Raw genomic sequence first — 26,854 nt, forward strand, 5'->3', positions numbered from 1 at the left:
CTCGGCAATAGTCACTTGGTGCGCTGCCGGCCAGAACCAGTTGGGAATTATAGCCGCTCACACAGCGGACGAGAAAGAAACAGCAGGCATGCTGATAAGACATTTTTGGTTTTCGGCTGATGGGAAGACTGTCATACCATCGTAAATAAAGTGATGAGTTCAATTCCTGTGCACTTTCTTTTTTAATTATTTAGATAAAATATTTTTGAAATGTACTACAAATAAAAGTGGAATTGAAACGTAGGAACTCTTGATTTGATTACAAAACCCCCTATCCAAATAAAAACCCAATAATTTGTCTGATTTAAATTTTTACACTTTATTTTAGTTTCGTTTTTTCCTATTTCTGTTTGGTCTTTAACTTTATTGAATTTGTTAAGCTTTAGTTAATGATGCAAATAGCTCGTTTGTGTTAGTAATGTGGCTAATTCGAAATTCCATCTAAACATTTACAGGTTTCTCTTCTATTTGGGCGGGATGTAGACTCTGTCGGAGGTTTTGCTAAGTGAACGCTTCTGTTGGAGTAGCGGATGCAGCTGGAATTGGAGTTGCAGCTCACATCTTCTGCTGGGCCAGCTCGTCGATGGTACGGGCATTGGTGAGAGTCACCCAGAGCGGCGCCTGGATGCTGGCCAGCGAGTAGCTCTCGGCGGCGTCCAAATCCAGGGAGTGTGACTTCCTTATGGCCGCCGACTGGGAGTCCCCGGTGCTGCCACTTGGTGCTCCGCCCTCTTCTCCTCCTCCTCCTCCTCTTCGCCGGCGATCCCGCTTGGATTCGCGCTTGGCGAAGGCAGCACCTCCAGCAGCAGCCGCCTCGCCTCCACTGCTGGCGGCCCTAATCTCCTGGAGGCGACTACGCCGCTTGGCCAGCCCGGCCGGATCGTCTCGCACACTGGCCGTCTTTCGCAGCTGCGCCGGCGGCACAGCCAGCTGCGAGGAGGAGGAGGAGGTCTTGGCCACCACCGGAACCGGCACCGACTCCTGGCACTCCTCGATTTTGGCTATCTCCGGCTGCTCCAGTTGCTGCTTGGCTAACTGTTAGCTCGAGGAGATGGACATCTTGTAGGAGGTGGTCTCCATCGGCGACTCCGGGTTAAATATCTCCGTCTGCGTCTGCTCCACGTCGCTGCATCGCTCCTCCAGCACAGTGTCCAGCTCCAGGGAGGTGAAGCCCTGGCTTAGGCTTCGTTCAGGACGTAGACTGATAGCTCGCGACGATCGGTAATCTGTGGATTGGATTGCGTATTTTAGTATAAGGTTTTGGTCCTTCGAGCCGCGTAGGCGGTGACAAGATGGCAGTGAGTGAAGGGGGATGTGACTGAAATCGAGGGGGACACATTAAAAATGTAACGGATGTGCAGGTGTCACGCACTGAAAATGAGCATTTTTGGGGGGTGGGTTGAAAAGTGATTTACTTGCAACGCACCAGATGGCGAGAGCTTCAAGAATAAATCATTGTCAAACTAGCAAAAGCATTTCTTTCTCCCCCCTAAAAAGTATAATGAAAAATATTTCCCGTAAAAGTCGAAATACTCTGTTGAATTTTTAACAATTTCAGTAATAACATTCCATAGAGCTGTGTGTTTAAAAAGTTGAAGAATACAAGAAAATGGTGAAAACTACTTGTACTTCATGCTTATAAATCAGAATCCCAAAAATACTTGCACTTAAATGATTTAAAAACTTTAATTTCGCGGTGAGTAAGCAAATGAACTTTGCCTTTTCAATGATTAACTCAATTTGATTTCAGCCTTGGAAAATGTAGAGCAAATATAAAGGGACTCGCAAAAAAGTTGTGTGTGTGCAAACAAGAGAAAAGAGGGAAATTGGTGGGTACGAAAAACAAAATGAAAAACAAAGGCTTCTGCGGTGATGCGTAATCGTTTTGCGAAAATGTATGCCAAAAAACGCATGTCCCCATTTGGGGTTTCTGGTTTTTGGGTTTGGGGTTCGCAAAATATATATGTATATGTGTGTTGTTTTTGGGGCCAAGAAGCGACAGAGCCAAAAAACAAGTGTAGTTTGCGGTTGTCGCTTCTGTTTTTTTTTTCAGATTTTTTTTGTCGACCTGCGGTTGTGTCGACCTCGTCAACAGCACCACCTTGATCATCATCATCATCATCGTCGTTGTAAAGCTGAGCTGCACAGCGAATAAATGTGTCTCCGAAATCGTAAATATATTATTTTTATATCCAAGAGGGTATTACAAATTTATCACGGGGGTGCTTCGAAAAAAACCCCACCACTGGTATTAAAAAAGTTAGCTAGAAAATATTTGTTCTGAAACCCACAAACCCCCCTTCACTTTAACATACTTCACAAGGGGTAGAAGGCAAGGAATGCACCCTATAAAGGGGTATTAGAAAAATGTGACTGCATTTATTTTACTGAATTTTTGATGACTAAAGGGGGTTGCTCCTTTTTTCTCAGAGTGCTTCTTCTCTATCCGACCTGAAGTGCCGGATTCACATTCACTCGACGCCCCGCGTTCTGAATATGAAATTTACAGTTATAAAAAATGTTTCTGCGTGTTCGTGCGTGCATAAAGCACTGAAATTCTCGCACGACAGCGTGGTTTAGTGGGCGTGGCAGCTCCAAGGGCGGAGGGGGGTGGGGGGTCGCAGAGGGGGTCATGGTGTGTCGCTATTCTAAATAAGCTGGCTAGCTGGCCCTTTTCTTGTTTTTGTTTTACTGCCCCCCGCTTTTCCTCGCCTTTCCCCATTTGATTTTGTGATATGCAAATAGGACTGCGAGCGCCCAAAGGTATGCTATGCAAATGCGAATGCAGCCAGGCTACTTTGTCCTGCTCACTCTGTCTTTCTCTCTCTTTCTCGCTTTCTCTTTGCGCTTGACACTTGTAAAGCAACTGTGTAACTCACAAACACACACAGATATACCCAGAAGTGGCCATGTGTGGGTGCCTTACTTTCTCCCAGTCAAGTTGTACTCCTTTCACTCAACTCAACCCAACTCACGTTTCGCGTAGTTTGCTTTTAGGGGAAGCGCACGGCTTCCTTCCAGAATTTTTGAATAAATTGAATCTTTTTGTTGTCCCGATAAGGACTGCAATATTGTGGGTTGGAATATCTACATATATCATATGTTGTAAGGGGGAGGGGAGCTTTATTTCACAAAAAAATTGTTGAAGCATACTTTTTGAATACCAAATTTCCCTATTTGAGGGGATCTATGATATAATTAAAACAGAAAAGATAATGTTGAATGTTTAGTAACATTTGATTTCGTTTAATATTTGCAATATAAATATAATTTTATTATAAAATATAAAATAAAGTTTTTATATTTTGTTTTTTTTTTTTTATTGGTTGGAGGCCATTTGTAATTGTCTCAGAATCAGAGTATAAATAAATAAATAAATAAACTGTCTAAGGCTAAACCTATTTTTTTTCGGTTATAGCGGTGGAAGGTTTATTTCACAACAAATTTGTTGCTGCATACTTTTTGAATACCCAATTCCATTTAACTTTTCGATTTCGTTTTTTTTAATATTTGCAATGAAAATATTGTATCTTATTTTCTGTATATTTTGAAAATGCCCCTACTATAACCGATTTCTTTCAGTGCCTGGCTAATGCATCTGAGTTTGGGTCCTCGTTGAAGAGGAATTTGATATTGATTCTGCACTGGCCATTGCCCACTGACATTGGCCATTCAGTTGGTCGCACAAGGTAGATTTCGGGCATGCGGGCTCTTAAAAAACAATGATTATGATATTGATGGTGTGTGCTGTGCTGGGGAAGTGTGTGTGTTATGGGGCTCTTTGTTATCCCTTTGTGAATTTTAATTTCCTTTTATGCTGGCAGGACAATGGTCGACAATGGCCGACAGGTGTATTAATGACTACGACATGGCACAGATTAAGAGGAAAAAGTGAGTATATCAGTCGAAAAATAGGGGTGCATCAAAAAAATATGTATAGTGAGAATGTGGGTGATGATTTGTGAATCTGAATCTGATGCAGATGGGAATGTGGGATGCAGAATGCAGGATGCAGGATGCTGGATGCTCGATGCTGGTTGCAGGATGCATCTATCGAACTCATTCGATCTGCGACTGGCTGCAAAACCATTGAGAGAGGGAGCAGAAAAAGAGCAAAGAAACGTTCTTCGAACACACATTACACGACAACATTCAAACTCACTAAGCCTATGTATTGGACTAAATCTGACCAGGCTGACGGCATGGTCCTGCATGTCGTAGTTCCGCCTCCTGTCCCGCTCCCGGGCCAACTTGGCCCTCCTCCGCAGGCAGCAGATGACGAGGAGCGCCAGGATGGGGAAGCCGAAGATGCACGACACGATCGGGATGACGATCGATTCGGGTGAAACTGCAACGAGAGATGAACAAACAGAATGGGATTATATAACGACTAATCAATATTTCGATTAATCATTAAAATTTTGAGTTATCAAATCAAATGTAAAGATTTTTTAGTTGGTTTGTTTTTTGTGTAAAAAAAGCAAAAAGAAAAAATGGAAATTTTTACCAATAACACATATCCTAATTTTTCCGAAAAAAATAATTCGTTTTTGACCGAAACAATGGTTATATTGATCCAAATATCGATTGTCATACCTTTCTGAACTCGTTATTAAATTTCCAATCGATTGGCATTTAAACCTGGACATTTAATTTTTTTCAATTTTTTCGTAAAAAATCATGATGTACCCCCTTACAAAAAAAATTGAAAGTTGGCGAAAATTTTTTTTTTCCAAAATCACATGGAAAGTGTTATGGATTTATTTAATATTTTGTTATCTGTTCAAAACAGTATGTATCTTTGGTGTAGGACCATTTTTGGCCATGTCAAAGCAAAAAACAAACAGAAAAAATTAATATTTTTACCAAATACCCAGATTCCAATTTTCCACAAAAAAATAATTCGTTTTTTGACCGAAACAATGGAAATTAGTCTTTTTAATTTCTTGGTTTTCTGGGTAATCGTATATCTTTATGTCAAACAATTTAAATAAAATTCTTTTGCTAGAGACAAAGGATTTCAAAAATATTATTTTCATGTTTAAAATGGGCTATCTTTATCTAAATTTAAGACACCGTGTAGAACACGACCATTTGCGATCTGAGCCTCCCTTTTTGCTTGTATCAGCGTACCTGACTCTATCTTACCTTGCCCATCTTTAGGCAAATATTTTGACCCAAAATTTATTGAGCATTTCCTTGACGTTGAAACTGCCCTTCCTCGTTTCCTCCTCCTTCATAGTCCACTTAATCGCACTCAACATCGCAGAACCGTACTCATTCGTGACCCCACCTCAAGCCTGGGCCACTTTTTTGTTCAACCCAGGCTAACCCAAGCCCAACCCCTTTGGATTTTTCGGCCGCTCTGTGACCTTGCCCAACCTCATTTCGCCCCCATTATGACCCCACAAAAAGCGTCCTTGCCAAATGATGCACGAATGTTAATCGCCCGACTCTCTGGTTTCTGGCCTCTCTTCTCTGGTCTGTCAACGCCCAAAATCGGAATTTTGGTTTGGGAACATATTTGCCTAATTGTTGTGGTTGCGGTCAGCCGCAGAAATGCCATCGCCATCGCCATCATGGCCATCGCTGTACCATCATCCGAGCCAAGATTATTTATTTATATGTTTATTTTATCACAATAACCAAGTGCGGAATGGGTGGTTTTATGGCCAACGCAAACTCATAATTCCGGAGCTCATCTCATCTCCGGTTCATTTGCATGGCCTCAAATTCGTTGGGAAAGTAGGCAACATTTATCTGGGAGGTTGGGTTGAGGATGGGGACTGGAAATTATATTCTAGAGGGATAAAGGGCATGCGGAGAGGGGGGTTGTATGCCAAACGACTTTTGGGGGCGCATTCCTTTTAAGCCATTTGCATTTTCCTCCGTTAACGATTCGTTTGCCTGTTTAATTTCGCCTCTCAGTCGTAAACTAAGTCGGGCCAAATCTGCATCTACCCCTTAGGCCCGTGCCTTCCTCGGCGACCCTTATTCCATTAGGTGTAATTAGCAAAAACAAAAACATTTATCCACATACAAACATGGGGACACAAAACATTTTTCAACATGTTCTACTCCTAAAATGTTCTTAATATGCTACACATTTTCTTCAAGAAACAAGGATGCTCTTGAAGAAAAACATACATTTTAGGGTCTTAAATTTTAGTAGGTATGTGGAGATTTAAAAATAAAATATATTATAATATTATACATTAACATATATGTAACACATAAAGAAAATAAAATGTTAAATTCATACATTTTATTAAATTAATTATTTAATTTTAACTAACTAAGCTGCAATTTGCTACACCTTGAGTAGCATTGCAAATTGAACAGATTTCCAGCTTAGCTAGGGTATATAAAGGGTTAAGCCGGAGCTTGCAAAGAATAATTTAACCCAAAACAACATGATCTACCAAACCGACCTGATCCACCTGGGGAACCACCACTCCCACCATTCTACTCACGACAGCAAGCCCAATCCTTTGGCCCGCCGACCTCATTTACCATCCTCAGCCACTCATAAGTCACATCCATCTCCACCATCCACCTTCCCCCATCCACCATCCTCCATCCACCATCCTCCACCGAAAACCAAGCGTCCTTGCCAACGGATGCTCTAATCTAAGTCACAAAAGCCATGGCCCAAATTTTGTTTGTCGAAAAAGTAGCATAAAGGAAACCAAATCGAATAGAAAGAGCCGAAATGGGAATGCTCTGAAAAGTTTTGGAAAACGCATTTCTTTTGTGTGAGGGGATTGAAAAGCATCAAGTTTCCAAACTAACTGTGCATATTGGGTGTTGATTTTATACTTAAACAACAAAGTTTAGAGTAAAAAGAAGAGTTGGGAAAGCTTAGAACTTTCCAGTTTAAACTGCAGATTTTAGCTTAATTATTTTTGGATTAAAAAATATGTATTTTTTGTACATAACCTCAAGTGATTAGGCAAGAGTATCTAATGGATAAAATGAGATATCAGTATATCAGTATCAGAAATAGTAAAAAAAAGTTAGGCGAGCTTAGAACTTTGCCGTTTAAACTGCAAATTTAAGCTTAATTATTTTTGGATTTAAAAAATAAGCGTTTCTTCTACATAACATAACCTCAATTGCTCAGTCAAGAGTATCTAATGGATAAAAATGGGATGTGGAGTGTGTGTTTTGCCCCCGGGACCGCTACTTTATCGACTTAGGGCAGGGCTCTTGGATAAACTTGGATAACCACGACTTGGATACCCATCCCCCGTTCCCAGGGGTAAATGGAGCACTTGATGTTGGCCTGACATTATTCGATTAAATCCGAGTTCGATCAGGGGCGCAGTCGAAAGTGTTTGCTGCGGCGTTATCAGCGCCTCAGCTGGGCTTACTTAACTTGTACCCTGTCACCCAGACGAGTCACGAGTGGAAGTGGAGTGGCTGCTCGCTCCTCGCTCCTTGGAGAACGGAAAAGAACGCAGGACCTGCGCCACTGAATCCAATTAACGCCTTCAAAGTGACAGTTCAAATTTACACAAATTGATGGCGCGGAGTGGAGAGCGGGAGTCGAGTCCTTAGTCCTTAGTCCTTCGGCCTTAGTTCACTTTAGTTTGCTGCCAAGATGGAAACTTGAATTCGCGAAGGAGCAGGAGCTGAGTCATCAGGAATCGTTTGATGCCAGAAATTTTCAATAAATACAATAAAAATAATGCCTCAGACAGACGCGCCCTTTGAATGGAAATTAAATGTTTGCATATTTGACGTCGACGGAGGAATGCGCTACAAAGGAAAGGAGAGGCATCAGGAGGAAATTCAGCATCGCATCGGTAGAATCGGCAGCATAAACAAAGCCCATCGAATGGCAGAGAGGCAATATTCGAATGTGCCCAGAATATTTACATATAATATGTACATACGGAAAAATCGGGAACTCTATTTCCAAGATAGTCCAATTTAAAATAGACTTCAATTTTAATTAACTTTGTAGTTGGGTTGGTAAATCGATCGATAGCGCTATCGATACTATCGATGATATTATAGGAAACCCAATTTAACAAATTTTTTAAAACAGGATGGTTTTTTAACGTTAACTCTCAACAATGAACTTTTTATACCCTTGCAGAGGGTATTATGATTTCAGTCAGAAGTTTGCAACGCAGTGAAGGAGACGTTTCCGACCCCATAAAGTATATATATTCTTGATCAGCATCACAAGACGAGTCGATCTAGCCATGTCCGTCTGTCCGTCTGTCCGTCCGTCTGTCCGTCTGTCCGTCTGTCTGTTTCTACGCAAACTAGTCTCTCAGTTTTTGAGCTATCGGGACGAAACTTTCGCAAAAGTCTTCTTTCTATTGCAGGTAGTATATATGTCGGAGCCGACCGGATCGGACAACTATATCTTATACCTCCCATAGGAAGGATCGGAAAAAAAAACTTTAAAAAATTCTAGCTTCGGTGTTTTTTGAAATATTACCTTCTACTTTTGGGGATGTTATTTTTTAAATATTTCTGAATTTCGAATTATTTTATAAAAAATCGGACTATTATACCATATAGCTGCCATAGGAACGATCGGAAAACTAATGGAAAAGTAATAGGAAATAAATTCTAGTTTCTTTGGTTTTTATTGTATTATCTTCTACTCTAGGATATGACTCTTTTTAAATATTTCCGAATTTCAATTTTAATTTAATCAAAATCGGACGACTATATCATATAGCTGCCATAGGAACGATCGGAAAATTAATGGAAAAGTAATAGGAAATAAATTCTAGCTTCTTTGGTTTTTATTGTATTATCTTCTACTCTAGGATATGATTCTTTTTAAATATTTCCGAATTTCAATTTTAATTTGATCAAAATCGGACGACTATATCATATAGCTGCCATAGGAACGATCGGAAAATTAATGAGAAATATTAGAAAATTGAACATTTTTGCGATTTGTTAATTAATAGGAATGATCTGCAAGGGTATATAAGCTTCGGCTGGCCGAAGCTAGCTTCCTTTCTTGTTTTATTTAAATTTTTATTAATTTTCTTTACTATTCGTAATTTGTAGCATATTTTCTCGAATGCCCGATAGTATCGATAATATCGATAGTCAATACTATAGATGGAGTCCACTATCGATGTTTTCCAGACCCTGTACCTCAGTATAGTATCTATTTTGGTTAAAAAAGTATTATAATGATTTAATAACATTTTAATAATAATAAGAATCCACCTGTTATTTCCTATTTAATCTCACCACAACTATAGGCCATTTGTTTTCCGAGTGTATTGACTTAACGGCACAGGCAGATACTTCAGTACATATAGTAGCACAAAGTGATTTCTCCAGTTCGAATATATTCCCATCAAAGTCAACTCGAGCTTGATTGCGGTTCAACTCGAGGCGAGTTAAGTGGGAAGTGGATGTGAATGTGGATGTGGAAAGACGTGAGAGGGCCAACTTTGGAGTCCGCAGGCATTCTCACAGAGGATAGTTTGCATTTAATAGAGCCCCGAAAGTTTCACTTTGTTTCGGAGCCTCAGCTCACCGAATTCCTCCCAAATCAAAGTCACTTTTATCCTGTTGTTGACAGGACTCTGGGCAAACACTAACGCACTCAAGGTGACCAGTAAAATGTGGTTTTTACATAACCATAATGTTTTTTAAACTCAAAATACAATCCAATTAAATTGTTAACCAAATTGTTAAATCCCAAGCTCGGTCTTACATCGTATTTCCTCGGTTCAATAAAGGACAAAAAAAGGTCGCCTCAAACCCCTCGGAAACTGGTGAACACACATTAACTTGATTAACTCATCAGAGAGGGATTCAATTTATATTATAAATAAAAAAGGTTGCGGTCGTAAAGCAAAAGTGAAGCTGAACAAAAGAAGTAATAAATTAGGGAAAAATAAAATAAAATAAGGAAATGAGTATGGAGCTCAGGCATACCAAATATTACCCAAGTTTTTCTTAAAGCGGAACAAAAAGAATTTTAATTAAAGCCACATTACAAATCGATTAAATAAAATATGGGGGGTCTCACGGAAATACCAAGGGTTTTAAAATCACTTACAAATGTGTCTAAAAGTATGCAGTGAAAAAGTTTGTTCTGGCACTTCCTAAACGGAAATATACTGTTGCATACTTTTAGACACCTTAGAAGTACTTTCCCTAAGTGATTTCAAAACCCCATTAATTTCTTATCAACATATCTGGACTCTTTTTTTGTTAAATCGATTTGGCTTTTGTACAAGTTCCACATTGAGGCAATAACTATTAAAGTAAGCTTAAACCGTGCGACAAAAAGCGAATATTCAAGTATTGTTCGCCGAAAAACATCCCCAATCGCAACTGGGTGAAAAACGAGAGCTCGAACTCCCCTCGAAAAGCGAACAGGCATTCGAGTGTTTCGCTAAGTAGAATGCATTGTTAACTTATCAATGGAGCTGAAGGACATCGCATTGCTGTTACACCATTTTATCGGATGAATTTACGCACTTTTTGTTGGCGAAAATTGTAATGGCCAAGTTTTTTTTTTATATTTTTCTTCCATCTGCCATTCTTTTTGTTTTCTTTCTTTTTTTTTGTATTTTTTATTTCGCTGTCAGCGTGGACGAAAAGTTGTATCTTGTGTCGAACTGACAAGGTGGCGGCAGCTCGAGAGCCACGCCCACAGGCCATTGAGGGCGCTGACATTGACGTGCCTCCCCCTCCACAAAAAAAACGCCTCCCCGGTTTTTGTGACGTCGATAATGCTCCAGATATACGAGTGATTGTAGTGGGGATTGGAGAAATGAGATGGTTATGGGCCTACGGAGTCTGAGCCTGAGTCTGATGATAAGGCGAGCAGGAAAGTCGACAATGTTGTCGACAAATTTCACTGGCGCAGAAGCCCCGGGAGTGTGATGAAGCAGGCAGTTCGCTTAATAAAGACGCCAGCCCGGCACACACGCGAAAAAAGTTAAATTCACTTTAAAGGGAAATCCACTTAATTCGATTTATTATTTAAAAAGCTCCCAAACCAATTTGGGAAGGTGGAAAAGCCCTAGGACATACTCATTGGGGGGTGCCACCGAAATAAATGTCATAAAATGTGTCTGAAAGTATGCAGTGAATAAAGGATAGTCGACTTCCTGTATGCGTTCATATTACCTTTGAACTAAACATATATTGTTGCATACCTTTAGGCACCTATTTTGACATTTAAAAGTTATTTTAAAAACAAGGGCTTGAGAAAATATTGGCAGTTTGCTAAATATATTTAATTCAGTTTCAGTCCGCAATACTATATATATATATTTCCTTTAATAATATATATCATATTTCCTTTTAAAGCAAAAAACGGTAGAGAAGTTTTAAGCCAACTCGAAAAGCCTTTACTGTACATGCATATTTTTTGTGGTATCGAATTACAATCATCAGTTCAGTAATCAAACTTTCTTCAAAATAAAAAACCAATTATATTTTTTCAACTTTTTACGCTGCATATAGATGTTATTTATAAATCTCATTCAACTTTAAGTAAACAGAATTAAACCAAGATAAAAACTTGTTCATAAAAACCATTATATTTGTGTAACTTTTTAACTGCATTTAGATTTGATATAGAAATCTCATTCAACTTTCAAGTAAACGGATTTAAACTAACCAAATGTTTGTTCAAAAAGGACTAAGGAAATTCAATCGGAAAGAGATTAAAAACTTTTGTTATTCTTCTCGCACACCGAGGGATTTTCTCGGGGACACCTTTTCGATTTAATATAATTTGTTTTCTGTGCAGCCTTTTTTAAGACTCTAATTTGTGAATGGCTCGGGGCGCTACGACATTGGTGCCAGCTGCAGAGGCCCAGGACCTTCCCAACAGCAATTTTTCCGACCTTTTTCCCCACCCAGTTTTCCACCATACCCATCCGCATCCCACCCAGCGTTCAACTGATGGCGACACTTGCCTCGAACAATCAACAGCTAAATTCGAGTGCGACTCTTTGCAATTACTGCGACTTAGACTTGTCTAATTGCTGAATGGAGAAGGGAAATGGAGGAGGGAAATGGGAATGGGGAAACTCTTGGGGCAACTTTCGGATTGGCCTAAGCCAGGCCGAAAGCCAAGCAAACTTTGCCGTGCCACCGAAACTATAAAAAATAAGTTGACGTGGCTGCCGGAGCATTTGGAGGAGTCAATGCGGATAATGAGGACTCGGTTGTCAGCTCATGCAAATTAACGCCGACTAATTGGTAAGGGGATGTGTTGGAGGAGCAGGAGACTCCATCCAGTTTGGCCATGGATCCAAGTCTGGCACGCGACCTCGATGGGTGACTGACTGCACTGATTTGATTACCACAGTGGCGGGAACTCCGGCCTTATCCGATCTGGCAAATGTCCCTAATTAACTTAAGGCCGTTAAGAGTCTTTTAATTTGGACGATGTTTATGGCCCCAAAACAGCGACAAATCCAGCCAGAGTTCTTTCTTCTGATTAAACATGACTGGGAAGCTGACAAGTAGCTGCGTTTCTTTTTAATTTAATCTAAAGAAAATCTAAGAAAAAGTAAATATTTAAAATAAGAAAAAAATGCTAGCAAATTGTTCTTGATTTGAGAATATTTGTTTTTTAAAACGTTCTTAGTTTGAGTTGAATGTTGAATTTACGACTGAAATGAAAACTTTAGAACTCTCTCGGTGTTTAAATATCGCTCTTTAAAAATTGATAAATAGCTCTGAGTACCTTTTAAAGAAAATACCATTTAGCTAAATTAAAACCAAATATTACTCAAAAATAAAATTTTGGTAGTGTCACAGAAAAAACCCGGATATTAAATAAATGGAACAATATATTTTAAACCCAAAAGTGATAAAATTCATACAGAAAGACGATTATCTTAATTTGACATTTAAAAGTGATTTCAAAAACCCAGCAGTTTCTGTGGCACTCCCCATAAATATATTTATTATAATTTTCTCATCGGTTTTGCTCTTTCTGATTAAGGAATTACCCACATTTAGGAACCCCTTTGTGTGTGGCATGCATTTTCCGTTGCAAATCATAAATATTTAATTCGCCAGTTGCGCTTTAACAGGAAGCTATTTTGATTTCACATACCTACTCGAAAATTCATGAAAATGCATAGCAATTAGCATAGTAATTACTTTCTTAAGTAGATGAACAATAAAATTTGCTCTTTCTCTCACTCAGAATGAAAAATGTCATAAATTCTGGCAAATCGTTTAAGAATGTAAATGTAATTGAAAAAAGTTTTGTTCAAATTTCTTTTTGTATTATTTATGACAAAAGTTAAGCTCAAGAGAAAAACAAATGTGTTTCTTTAATATTTGGCATCTTGAAAAATGTAAGGGCTGTTTTCTCGTCCCTTGGTTATATTTAAAGTAGAGTTTAAAACTTGAAAGCGTATTTATTGTACTTTAAATTTAACAGGCGGACGAGAAAACGGTGCTTAGATAGAGCTGGAAAAAATATCGACCGTTTACTATTTATCGATTTTCCCTTCAAAATATCGATGTTATCGAATCAATATTGTCAAAATATCGAAAATATCGATAATATTATTTTTGTAAAATTTAAAAACTCACCCGTTGGGTAGACAACAATGGTCGTTGGGCGATTCTTGGTGCCGCCGGTGGCGGCGATGAAGGTGGCCACCGTCTGGGCCTGGAATGTGGCCATGGTGCTGGTGGGGATCGGCAGCGGCAGCGTGCTCATCACCGCCGTTGTCGATGACTCGATGAAACCGCTGAGATTGCCCGCCGGCAGATAAACGTCCGTTCCGGTTCCGGTCGCCATGCCCATTTCCATTCCCAACCCCATTCCACCACTCCCCGCCAGCGGATCGCCAGTGGCGTTGTTGGTGTTCGGGAATGGTAATGGTAATGGGAACGAGAGCACATCCGCCGCCCCTGGGCCACTGGTGGGATCGATGTCCTGCCCTTGGGCCTGCTGCTGAGCCTTTGCCTGGGCCACGTCGGCCGCATCGAGAGCCTGGAGCAGCAGGGCGGAAACGGGCAGGTTGCTCACGTGCTGGGCGGGATTGGCCCGGGCCACTTTGGCCATCGTCCGCTTCAGCAGGCCCCTCAGATTCCCTGTAGTTTCGTTATTAATGGTCTCGCCTGCTGCTCCTTCTCCGCCTTTTCCGGCTGATTTTTCCCTGGCTCCTCGTGCGGTCATATTGTTTAATAATTTCGCAGCATAATCGTAAATTTCAATGAGCATTGGGTGGTTTCGCCTTCGCTTGCTCTCCTTAAATCCTTGAATCCTTGAATCCTTAAACAGCCGGGATCTGTATGCAAGAGAAGTATTGCTAAATGTTTGTCCTTAGCCGCGGATTCCGGTCACAGGACAACGGACAACGGACACCGGACTTTGCTAATTGCTTTAATGAATCACTTTGCCAAACAAAGTGTGCGGGTGTGTGTGTGTGTGTGCTGGTGAAAGTGGGGGAAAGTGGAAGTTTCGGATGGCGAAAGTTTGACCAACCACGATTGATTGCGATCAGGGGCCAGGGATTTACCGAAGGACAACAAGACCACATAAAATACCTCAATTAAATAATTTAATTTAAATTTTATCCTGAATATTTATACGAAAGATTTAGGGATCTCAGCATTCAATACATATTTCAGATTTGTACAAGTATGCCAACTACACATACTTAAATTTTCCTCTATTTAATGCTCCGTAAATTCCGAACCTTAAATCCCAACGAAATATTGCACATCACATATATTTATTTACGAGCTGCTCCTGTCATCGTTGATTAGTCGGGATTTGTTAACGGGGCAACGTGTTGGAGAACATGACTTTTAAAGCTCCCCGAAATGATGTAAGCAAGTTATTCGGGGGAAAACCTAAACCCGAATCCCAAATGACCAGCTCTTGACCTCCCAATCCCAATCCCTATTCCAATCCCAATCCCCCACTTTCAATACCAATCCCCGCACTTGTTGGCCACGCAAAGAGCGCAAACATTGAATCGGCCAACCCTCGGCCATCAAGTGAGCAATCCGGAGGAGCTTCAGCTCCAATGGCACTTGAAACCGAAACTGCCGAGGGGAGCGGGTATATAGATGGATATATATCGTCGGGGGTAGGGGTATATATAGATGGGCAAACGGATGCGAATGCGAATGAGCAGGAGGATGGCAGAAGGGGGACACTTTGGCGACAACAGGCAATAAAAATATGTTAACTATTGCATGGGGCTTCGTGGACTAGCTTCATTACGACAAATCGAATTGAATCGAAGGAAGCACCATTCTACTGCCACATCCACATCTACATCCACATCCACATCCACTTCCCTGGTCACCAGAGACCACAATTAAATGAGCAAGCACGATTCCTTATGCAGAGAGAACAATCTTATACTTTAAAGACACAAAATGTCGCTTTCGACCTTGGGAATTCACTGATTTGGAATGATTTAAAGCCCTGTATATTTTTGCACCATTGAATTTGTCCAAATATAGCCTTTTATTACTTTTCTTTGCTGGAGAATCAATGAAAACATTTAAGAGTCTTTATAGGCCTTTTGCAAGTACACGAAAAAAAGTATACATTTTAAATTAATTTCTATGTTTTCAATAGGATCTCAAAAATTTGCTATTTTTTTTGTAGAATTTTCTTTAGACTAACATACTCATTTTCTATTTTTTTAAATACTTATATAATTTATTTTAAATACCTGTTTCTTTATATATTTTTTTGTATTCCTCAGGGACTTTTAGACAATTTTCGATTAATAAATATTAATAAATTGGAAGAATTATCTTTAGTTTAAATTGTAGTACCATGATTATCATCAAAGTTATGGTAAATTTGCCTTCAAGACCTTCGAAGGCGATACGAGACATAAAGAATCTTGTAAAAGTTTAATGGGTCGTTATTTGAGTTCTATTTTTATGGCCGTTTCGGGGTGCTAACTAAACCTATAAATACCTATAAATATCTAGAAAGTCCTAATCGGTTAATAAATCAGCGTTTCACTGTTGCTTTTATGGGGCTGCCGTTTCGCAGTTATCTACGTGCATATACGAGTATGTATGGAGAAGGCCCCCCTACTTTTCGCACAGTGTGGCTGGGGGGAATGCACGGACCGCAAACAAAAACTATCCCAGCGGGGAATGGAACTGGATGGAGATGGGGATGCTGAGGGATGGGGATGGTACTGGATAGATGGATGGCTTTCCGGGGGTTCGCTGGCTGGGTTCTATTCAGGCTGGATCTGGACGGAGGATGCTGAAAGCGCGCGTCCTTCGGCGCTTCATGTGTCGATGCGATGCCCATTCAAATGTGAAGCATACTTTGTCACTTTTGTTTCTATGAATCTGGACAAAACAAGGATGGCACACTCACACACACACACACAGCAAAATAAAAAGGGACATTAAAAAAAAAAGGTTCGCCGGCGTTCGCGGTATAATCACACTCTACGTTAACCGTTAGTTTCGTTCTTTTATCCGTTCGTACTTTCATACGCGCCTTTTTATCCTTTTATCCGCCTTTATCCGCTCGCTGCTTTCGCGTCGGCAGTCCGCCTGCCTTTGTGACGTGCGCGCCGAAAGCAGCGCGCTTTTATAGCCGCCCCAATTTCCCCAAAAAATACCCCGCAAATTTCCCACAATTTCCCACATTTTCCCTCAATTTCCCACGAAGAGAAAATTCACCCCATTCACCAATTCAAGCATTGGAAAAACGCTCTCCTCGCTCTTCGCTGGCTGGAAATTCACAAGAAATTCGTTATTTATTGTGCAAGACGAAAGACAAACACAAGTCAATGCCTTTGTTCAGGTCGTCGACAATACGGCCAGGTTCTTTAATTAATTCGGATTGTCCGCTCACGAATTTTAAATGACTTTGACCCAATTTAATTTGTAAATATATAACATACACAAATATGGGGGTGCCGCAAACAAAAAGGAAAAAACAGGAAGGCTACCGGTTTGAAATCCGCGATAAAAGGTGTCTAAAAGTATGCCACGGTATATTTTGAAAGTCCGTTCATTTGTCTAGGACAAACTTGTTAACGGTTTTTTTAAAGGGTTCAAACCTCTTAAGATTTCCCTGGCCCCCACCGATAACTTTAATTAATTTCAATTTGCAATTCGCGTTCAAACTTACATTTTCTGTATGTATCCCTAAGAATGCTCTTAAATAATCGTATCTACATTACGATTTTTTAAAGGATAATGGCTGCCTGACTTTTAGTTATATAAATGTTGAAAAAATAGTTAAAACTTAAAAGAAAATGTTATGATAATAAATTTCACCTTTTTGGAAGTAATATTTTATTTTCTTAATCATAAAAATATTTTGGTTGAGTTTTTAATGGAATAGTAGTAGTTTCAAAAACTATATCTCAACAAGTTCCATGTTATTAAATAAAAGAACAAAATAAAAATGTTGAATACCTTTAAAAAGGCCTTTTTCCTAGAAATTTATGAACATTTTTTCCATACAATTTTTTATGATATTTTAAGCTGGCTTCTACTGAAAATAAAGTTTGGGAAATATTTTCAAAATCAGTAGGCTCCAGAATTAAACTTCATTTGTTTCTAGACAGCTGGGAGTTCACATCTAGGCAGAGCCTCATTCCGATTTTAGTTTCATACAAAGTAACACGTAATTTTCCTAGAAATTTGTACGACATTTTTTAATACAATTTTAGTGTTAGAGTAGAAAACTGAAGACTTTTAACGCGAGGATTCTTTTACGGGTAAGTGTTGTGTGTGTGTGTGTACGGTAAACCCATAAAAAAATTGTAGGTAAAAAGTTAAGATATTTTTTCAAAATAAGTAGGCTTTGGAATAAAACTTCATTTGTTTCGAGAAAGCTGAGAGTTCACATCTAGGCAGAACCTCAGTTCATCTTCTACATTAGAACGAGTAACATATATTTTTTCCTAGAAATTTGTACGACATTTTTCGTTACAATTTTTCAATACAATTCTAGTGTTACGAACATTTTTGGTAAAGTAGAGAACTTGAGACTTTTAGCGAGAGGATTCTTTATCGGGTAAGTGTGGTGTGTGTGTGCGTGGTGGTTCAAAGGGCCAAAGTGGGTCAAGTTAGTGGTGTTCGGCTGATTTTCACACTTCTCGACTCGTTGCCAAGAACAACAAACACGGATGGAAATTGTCCGACCAAGACTCGCGTAATATATTCGTGTTTCGTGTTTGATTCGATTCGATTCGAAGCAAATTGCCATAAAATACGTGCCACTCGATGAATTTTCATCCGCCGCGATGTCCGATCGAATCCGGCTAAATAAATACGAGATACAAGAAAAGGCGGCAAGCTAAATTCAATTCAATTCGGTGACTGATGTGTGACCTAGGCTCTTTTATTCCGAAATGATTAAATCATTGGACTCTCGAGATCCAATCTCTTTAAAGTGTAAGCAAAAAAAAAGTTTTTGCTTTAGCTTTAGATAAATCGAATGAATGACATTTGATTCGTAGCCAAGCTGTTCTATTCCGAATTTGATAAATTGAAATTAATTTGAAAGCAGATGTTGCTAATCTTTGGCCAACTCATCGTAGAAAGGCAATTTCAATTTGAATTGTTGCTTTTCTCATTAACTAAAGTCACCAGCAACCGGCAACTGATATTTCGAGTGGACTGGCAATCCAATTTCTATGCTGAATGCAATCAATTTTAAATATAAAGGCCAACTGCAAAAACAGCATCTGGCTAATCAACAGGGACACAGGTAGAACACATAGCACATAGCACTTTTCACTCGTTGCGAAATTTTACAAATTTAATTGCCTTTGTTTACGGGCCGTAACCGTATGGAAAATGCATTTGGGAAATGGAAATAGAAATGGAAATGCAACGAAAATGGTTTGATCCAAGGGAAAATGCCCGAAACAATTGCACTTCCTTCTTCCGCATTTAGAGCAGATATTTGTGCAATTTATTTGTGCTATTATTCCGACTAAAACAGTCGCACACACAGAATGGCAATGACAAGTACGTTTTTATTTTCCTTTTTTTTTCCCCCAAAAAGTCCTGTATTTAAATGGCCCACATGGGGTCAGTTGGCCGAATCAGTCTGGGGTTAGACAAACCAATTCAATTTCCCTAATCCTGGTTCGGCTTTTTGGGAAGAATATTAAATTGTTTGCAGCCAATGGCTATTGGATTGCCAGCTGAAATTGACTGCTAGTTTTAGAGGCCGCTTTTCGTGGCTTTCTGAGCATAAAAATTTGAATTTTAAAGTTCGCTTCGAAAATAACGTTTATTTTGGATTTTTTATTTTTAAATTTTCTGTTGTATTTTGTTTTAAAAATATTTACCCTTATTCTTATCAACAGAGTATCTAAAAATCTGCCGAATAAGTCTATAAAAATTTCAAAAATCGCAGCAGGCCTTAAAAAAATATAAAATTTTTTCAAATCGCGTAGGCCTTGGAAATAAACTTTAATTTTTCGAACTATTTGGGTTACCTCTGCCAGCCCAAATATCATTATTTCACCAACACCCGTAGAGTTCACAACACAGTCCCTTGTATAGCTTTTCTAAAACTTGTTATTTTTCAAAAATAAATATCCAATAGATTTTCAACTCAACCAAACGGACAAAACGGAATTTTCAGCGTGATAATTCAATTCAATATTGGACTTAACCCGGCACGACTTTGCAAATGTAACTTACTGAATTTCTCCGTTGATATTGGCTAGGTTAGTAAAGAATACAAGCTCTAATAAATCAATATTGAATTAATAAAGTCGGGAATAATACATTTTTGATACTATTGTTAATCAAATATTATGAATTATTTAATTATATTAAACTATTTCATTTATGATTATCAATATTTTAATTTTAATTAATTAACTTTAAAATTTTGTTAAATTTGCAATTAAATATTTCCTGGTCTATTTAAACCAGCTTAACCATTTTATAAATTCTTAAATTATATTTAACTTCATTTGTTATTACTCATATTTTAAGAAAATATTATAAGTACCTATTTAATAAATTACTTTTAGTTATTTATTTAGTTTTTTTTTTTAAATTATTTCATTTACTATTAATTTAAATATTTCCTGGTCTCGTTAAACCAGCTCAACCATGCTCGCACGGGCCAAGAATATTTGTGTCGGCCACAACACCCTGAAGCGATGGTCACGACTCGAGATATTGGCATGGATTAACGAGATGCTGCAGTGTCATATCGAGAAGATAGAGGATCTCTGCACCGGAGCGGCGTACTGCAATTTAATGCACATGATTTTTCCCGGATTTATCAACCTAACTCGAGTGAAATTCGAATCGAATCAGGAGTACGAGTTTGTAGCCAATTTCAAGGAGCTGCAGAAGTGTTTCAATCATGTCAAAGTCGATAAACATGTGCCGGTGGCCCAGCTGGTCAAGGGTCGCTTCAACCATAACCTGGAGTTTGCCGTGTGGTTTCGCCACTTCTTTGATGCCAACTATAAGAAGGACGTGTGCTCGGGCTACGATCCTTTGGCGGCTCGCAACCAACAGCCGATAGGAGTGGGCGCCCGTAATATTGCAGTCACTACTCCCAGGACGGCGAGGACTTCCAGGACTCCAAGGACTCCAAGGACTCCGATGAAGCAAGCCAGGCGCCAGGGAACTCTGGTGAAGAAGCAGCCGGAAAAAAGTGAGGAAGAAGAAAAGGAAGGAATGTCGCCAAGGCTGGGAAAGACATTGCCGCGAATCCATGAGCCCGGCACACCGCTCTTCTTCCTGGGCCCCAATGTCCTGGCTGTGGACGGAGTGCCTCCTCCCCCGGAAATCGCTGGAAAACCCGATGATGCCAAGCCGGTGCCGAAGAAGGTGACCAAGCCGCCCTTCTCGGCCAGAAAGAAGCCAGCGTCGACAGGCAGGAATAAGGTGGAACCACCACTGCCTCCTGTCGAGGTGCCTCCTCTGGATCTCAGTGACCTAACCGAGGATAAAGCAGGTCAACCGGAAATCAGTACAGGTGGCCGGAAGTCGGTTCGTGGATCCCTCTACAAGACTCTGCTTAAAACGACTACCCCGACCAACCCGACTACTCCTCCTGTGGAAAAGAAGGTACTAACCGGCCGGACCAAGCTGGAGCTCAACAAGAGCTATATCATCAGCCAGGACGGAAAGGTTCCCCCCTTGGAGCTCGATGGCCCCACCGGGGATGCAGTGAAACTAGTGCGACCAGCTATCGATACAGAATCCCCTTATAAGAAAGATCTCAAGGGGAAAAATATGCTAGCAACCACTGGGAGGAATAAACTTGAGCCTGCCAAGACCTCCTTGAATGTAGAACCAACCGAGGAGAAAGAGAAACCTGTGCCCAAGATTTCTGTTCTCAGGAGGACTCTTACTCTCGTGGAGAAATGGACGGTGCCAGTCGGCGGTAACAAAGTGCATATATCTACCAGGACACCCCCTGATAAGGTTACCCTGGACCAGGTTAACCTTAAATCCAAGGATCTCCATTCTAAGAGGATAACCTTCAAGGAATGGCTGGCGATAAGGAGCGAAGAGATGGCTGCCAACCAGAGCTTCAACACCAGGGACATCAAAGCCGCAATTAACCAGAATTACTTCAATACTGACATGACCGATAAGAAATGCAAGGATAAACTAACTATAAGGGAGTTAAAGGGAGTTAAACCACCAGAGGCGATGGACAAGGATGCGATCAACGAATCGGATGAGAATCTCGTCGAGATCTATAGGTCTCCCATGTACAATGGCAAATCCAGCACTACGGAGATCAAAAAGGAAACCGTGGAGGAGGAGAAACCACAGGATCTAGGTCTTGCATTGGATCCTATTCCCATCCCAGAGATCCCAGCTCCCAGTCAAGCGAAGATCGAGAAGGAACTCCCCAACGAGATTCAACTATCCAATGATCTGCTCAATGTCCTGGCAGAGCGCGAAGTTACCAACGAGGAGGCTCTGGCCGAACTGCGTCTCCACGATGATCTGCGTCTCCTGATCAAAATGCCCGATGACGGCAAGGACGTCGATGTGGCCTTGGCCACCATTCGCCAGGCAGGAGATGCCACCCACGAGAAGATCATCGATGATGCCTGATGCTCGAGATCCAACGATCCATCGCTGGACTGATGGTCCCGCCGATTTATAACGAAATTAACAGTATTAGTTTAGAGCAATCGGAATTATTTTCCTTGGTACTAGGTAAATTAGGCTTTATATTAGGCTATAGTGATCTGTTTTTTTTTTTGGTATAACTAGCCAAAATTAGGGATTTGTATTAGTCTGTAGTAATATGATTAGTTTTATTTCGTATGATCTAAATTAGGACTTTGTAGCTTTTATTAAATAAATTTAACCATATTTGAGAAAAACTGATATATTTTAGAAATTTTATTTTATCGCATTTCTCATAAAAAAGTGAGTTTACTTAAAATGGAAAAGCAATTTTTTCTAAATCAAAGGTGATCAATTAGTTTGTTTAAAACGGTAAATATTTTGGGTTTCATATTTCATCAAAAAACTTGTTTCACCTTTTTTTACTCACAAACTCTGTAAATTGACACCTTAACTTAGAAATTTACATTCGACATTTTTTTAAATGTCAAATTGCCAAAAGATGTTTAAACAATAATGAATTATTGAAGCTACTAACATTTTAATATTCTATGCTAACGGTAATTTTAACGGGCATTTAACAAATAAGTTTATGGTTACAATCCTAAGTAACTAATGTATGGTAAAAGCTTTTTTGATTTTGATTTCTATGTTAGGCATAGTGGGTGTGATATTTTAACTTATTCTTATAAGCTTCGAAAAATAAATTAAATTAAAATTAAATTCTGTTACAATTAAATTATTTCAACGATATTTATAATTTGACAAGGTAAAAAACACGATTTTTTTCGACTAAATTCTACTGTCATACGTGTCGAATGAGTAATTTTTAAGGAATTATAGATAATTTCTCCAATGCTTAAATCTTAAATTATTTAGTTTTGGAACACTAAAATCTACCACATTTAAGGGTTGGAGTAATGCAAGATTATATTTTTGGGGCCACCCTAAAGTACACACTTATAAGCATATTTCACAAGCTTTGGTCGAAAAAGCTCTTTCCATATGACATTGTCAGTATCGAAAGTCGCTAGATATAATATAAAAAACGGGTAATCGCAGTCGTGCTCCCCAGTTGTTTACCAAGCGTGAACGCAGGCAGAGATTAGTGGAGATTAGAGGAAAAACCCGGGAAATGGCACTCAAGTTTGCAGCGAATCTGAACTTTTTGTTCACCGAACGAGCGGCGACGATCGCGGAGCGGATCAGGCTGGCCCACCAGAGCGGCTTCCGGGCGGTGGAGATTCCCTATCCGGAGGGCGAGACGGCGGCAGTGGTGGCCGCCGTCAAGGAGACGGGCGTGGTGGTCAGCCTGGTGAATCTGGCCTTCGACAAAACGGATGACCAGCTGCGCTTTGGATCCACCAGCGTTCCAGGATCGGAGAAGCTCTTCCGCAGCCAACTGGACGCCACCATTGAGTTTGCCCGCCAGGTGCAGTGCGGCAAGATCCATCTCACCGCCGGCCTCTTCAAGGGATCTCCTGCCCAGGAGGCGGACTACACGAAGACCTACACTTCCAACCTGAAGATCGCCGCCGAAAGCCTGAAAGCGAACCAGCTAATCGGCGTGATTGAGCCAATTAACAAGTACGCCGTGCCCGGCTACTTCATGAACTCGTACGCCAAGGCCGCCGGAGTGCTGGCCGCCGTGGGTGCGGACAACATCCGGCTGCTGGCCGATCTCTACCACCTGCAGCACCTGCACGGCAACGTTTCGAAGACGCTCGAGGAGTACAAGTCGCTGATTGGGCACTTCCAGATCGCCCAGGTGCCGCATCGCCACGAGCCTGATGTTCCCGGGGAGCTGGACTACGGCTACGTCTTCAAGGCGCTCCAGGAGTTCGGCTACGAGGACTGGGTGGGCTGCGAGTACAGGCCCAAGACGACGACGGTGGAGGGCTTGGGATGGGTCACCAAGCTGGGCTACACACTGTGATCGCGATCACTAAGGATCCTTGAGATGACGTTGCATTTATACACATGTATTTACACTCTTAACAAAACATATATAAAGCTGGTTGAACCAATATATCCTACTAGTTTCTTCTGAAGAAGGGCTTCTAAATTCCCAGGGAATTGTCAAAAGGTCACGGAGTTGACCTACAGCAAGTGTGGAATAAAACAGTAGCCGTAGCATAGACGATTAGATAAGATTAGATAGATTCCCGTATCTCCTCAGCCGTCACTCTCGCTGCGAATAACCCGCTTGGCATATTCCGCGATGTGGAGCACCCCGAGCTCCGGGGAGGCGATGTGCAGGTTGTCCCCGCTGCAGAAGACCGTGTTGATGTGCGGATTGTGCAGCTCGGCCACCAATGTGGAGCAGGCCGTCGAGGAGTCGCCGGTGGACTTGAGCATTTTCTAAAAGGAAAGGGTAATTTAGAAAATTATTAATGGGGATAATAGTTGACTAATATATTATAAATATATTTTAATAGTATATTATATTATAATATACTGATATTTTAATCATAATAAATAACCTATTACTTAATGTGGTGAAATTAAAAAAATATTAGAAGTAATGCATCATAAATGTCACTCATATTTCAAAGATTATGTTTTAAATGTCAAGACACTTTTCCCAAAGGTTACATTCGGAATGCCTTTAAATGCTTGACTCTATTTCTATTTGCAATTAGCGCGAGTACAAGTGTATAATCAGATTACTGATAATGCCTGTCCTTATTATATAGATAGCTTTAGGTAAAATATTGTACTACAGTTCTGAACAAATACTTGTAAATTATATGAGAGCCAAAAAACCGCAAAATTGATAAGCATTTTCTATCTTCTTTTTGTGGCCTAGGATTGTTACGATAATTATGTATAATATGCCCTTAAAAAATGTAACAATTTACTATCTTTTTTTTGTGGCCAAGCATTGTTATGATAATTAAATTATTAAAATTTAAATATTTTAAAAAATTTAATAATTTTCTATCTTATTTTTGTGGCTTAGGATTGCTATGATAGTTAAATAATTAATAATTAAGTATATTAAAAAATGTAACAATTTTCTATCTTATTTTTGTGGCCTAGGATTGTCATGATAATTATGTATAGTATGAACTTAAATTTCTAAGCTTCTCACCATCCAGAACTCGTTGCCCGGCAGCGCGTTGCCGTCCCAGGCGTAGGAGACCACCAGCAGCATGCCGGCGTGCTCGGGATCGCTCAACTTGCGGGCCGGATTGCGCTTGGAAATGAGCACCCTGATGCCGTCCTTTGGATGGCCGGGGATCTCCACCAGCGATCCGTGGCGCAGGCCGCCGCAGTCGTTGATCGAGAACCAGGAGAAGTGGACGAGACCCACATGATCCAGCCGCGCGCCCAGCGTGCGCATGCGCTGCTCGAAGGTCTCCAGGAAGATGCGCTCCTGCTGGGCGGCCGCCTTCCAAACGCCCAATCCGAAGCCCACCACATGGATGTAGGCCAGCTTCTTTTCGCGCTTCGCCCTCGCCTGCGCCTCCAGCAGCAGCAAATCGAAGCCGATGGCGTAGCGCCGCTTCATCACCAGGTTGTCGAATACATCCTGCTTGTTTCTCGACGGCCCAAAGCGCCGGTTGTCGATGACGGCCTCGCCATGGATGAGATCCCTTGTGGCATAGAATCCGCGCCACAGACGCCGGTAATCCTCTTCGCGCGTTCCAGCAGGCTCATCCACCGCCATCCCGTAGCCCCTTTCCCGCGTATTCTGCTGGCGAGCGATGACTATGTCCTGGAACTCCATGAGATTGCGACGCGACAGTCGGGCTCCAATCATGCCCACAATAACGCCCGTTGGCTCGAGGGTCTTGGTGTGCGGATCAACTTGCCCGCAGTTGGTGCGCTCGCCCTCGTTGACGAACTCCGTGTGGGAACTCACGGAGAGCAGTGCCGAAAGCTTGATGTCGTCGTAGCTCAGGACATTGGCCAGCAGCAGAGGAGCCTTCTCCTCCCTGGTGCCCACGGATTCGAAGCCACTGGCTCCAGTTTCGCCGCCCAGCAGGAGGAACTTGTCGTTGCGGGCAAAGAAGCTGGCGCAGCGCTTCTCCAGGAGGCGCTGCACGAAGCCGCAGAGGGAGAGCGGCCTGTAGATGGGCTTCTCCAGGGAGTTGCCTGTAAAGGGAGGATTCAAGGGATTAGGAATTAGAGGGGGGACAGGAGTACTACCCACCCCACTGGCACTTGTGCTCCAGATACCGCAGATAGAGGCCCAACGTGCGTTCGTGGATCACCGGATAGGCGGAGGCCACCTGCTCGTTAATCCTGGCCAGCCGCCGAGGAGATTGCCTCTTCACCCGGACACTTTGCACGCCGAACTGAGGGATAGTTATCATTAATATCAATTAACTTATATAGTTCACCCAATTAACTACCTCCAGTGGGAACTCCTCGGATTTGGCCATCAAGTTCACTAAATCCTCCTCTCCGCCGAGGGGCTTCTTCACCTGGCGGCAGTTCTTCAGCAGTTTGCGTCCGAAATCGGTCAGCGGCAGGGAATCCCCGGTGACCGCGGGCCAAACCTGGTCAACGTCAGCTCCAAAGGTGGACATGGCTTCCAAATGAATCGTGATTTGATTTCACAATTGCATTTAAATAGTTTGTGGGCGGAGCGGGCGGTATTTTGTTTCAGGTGGAGAAATATCGATGAAACACCGTTGCAACGATGTTTTACAATTCTTTAGATACATCGATGTTTATTGGCGGCAATCGATGTTTTTAAAGAAACGGCGGAAAAGGTGTTTTTAATTTAATTTAATTAATTAATTTACTGTACACAATACAGATATTTTTAGATATTCAACTG

At 41.0% G+C, this 26,854-nt stretch overlaps 4 protein-coding genes across 7 annotated transcripts; 2 read left to right on the forward strand and 2 right to left on the reverse strand.

Annotated features, from left to right (window-relative positions):
- Positions 1-304: 304 nt before the first annotated feature.
- LOC108060949 (uncharacterized) lies at positions 305-14,246 on the reverse strand. The gene is given in 3 exon segments (XM_044392828.2): positions 305-1,226; positions 4,163-4,348; positions 13,567-14,246. Coding segments are annotated over 3 exon segments (1,494 nt in total). The 5' UTR covers positions 14,204-14,246; the 3' UTR covers positions 305-555.
- A 3,302-nt stretch (positions 14,247-17,548) lies between these two features.
- LOC108057246 (uncharacterized) lies at positions 17,549-22,323 on the forward strand. Of its 4 annotated transcripts, none has more exons than XM_070218304.1 (3): positions 17,563-17,705; positions 19,550-19,673; positions 20,061-22,323. In XM_070218304.1, exon 3 carries the CDS (start codon positions 20,068-20,070, stop codon positions 22,042-22,044), a length of 1,977 nt encoding a protein of 658 aa, XP_070074405.1. In that variant the 5' UTR covers positions 17,563-17,705; positions 19,550-19,673; positions 20,061-20,067; the 3' UTR covers positions 22,045-22,323. The 4 variants fall into 4 exon arrangements, with proteins under 4 accessions (XP_016996909.2, XP_070074405.1, XP_016996910.2 ...); XM_070218305.1 differs by lacking the exon at positions 17,563-17,705 and adding an exon at positions 17,867-18,004; XM_017141420.3 differs by lacking the exon at positions 19,550-19,673 and having other exon boundaries at positions 17,549-17,705.
- A 140-nt stretch (positions 22,324-22,463) lies between these two features.
- Positions 22,464-24,092, forward strand: Gip (hydroxypyruvate isomerase-like protein Gip). The gene has a single exon (XM_017141468.3). The coding sequence runs from the start codon at positions 23,198-23,200 to the stop codon at positions 23,996-23,998; it is 801 nt and encodes a 266-aa protein (XP_016996957.2). The 5' UTR covers positions 22,464-23,197; the 3' UTR covers positions 23,999-24,092.
- On the reverse strand, positions 24,024-26,702 carry LOC108057273 (uncharacterized). The gene is made up of 4 exons (XM_017141466.3): positions 26,424-26,702; positions 26,222-26,366; positions 25,157-26,163; positions 24,024-24,423 (listed from the first exon to the last, which is right to left on the reverse strand). Exons 1-4 carry the CDS (start codon positions 26,598-26,600, stop codon positions 24,238-24,240), a joined length of 1,515 nt encoding a protein of 504 aa, XP_016996955.2. The 5' UTR covers positions 26,601-26,702; the 3' UTR covers positions 24,024-24,237.
- Positions 26,703-26,854: the final 152 nt, after the last annotated feature.

The sequence above is a fragment of the Drosophila takahashii genome, chromosome X (genome assembly GCF_030179915.1).
Source record: "Drosophila takahashii strain IR98-3 E-12201 chromosome X, DtakHiC1v2, whole genome shotgun sequence".
Taxonomy (NCBI): Eukaryota; Metazoa; Arthropoda; class Insecta; order Diptera; family Drosophilidae; genus Drosophila; species Drosophila takahashii.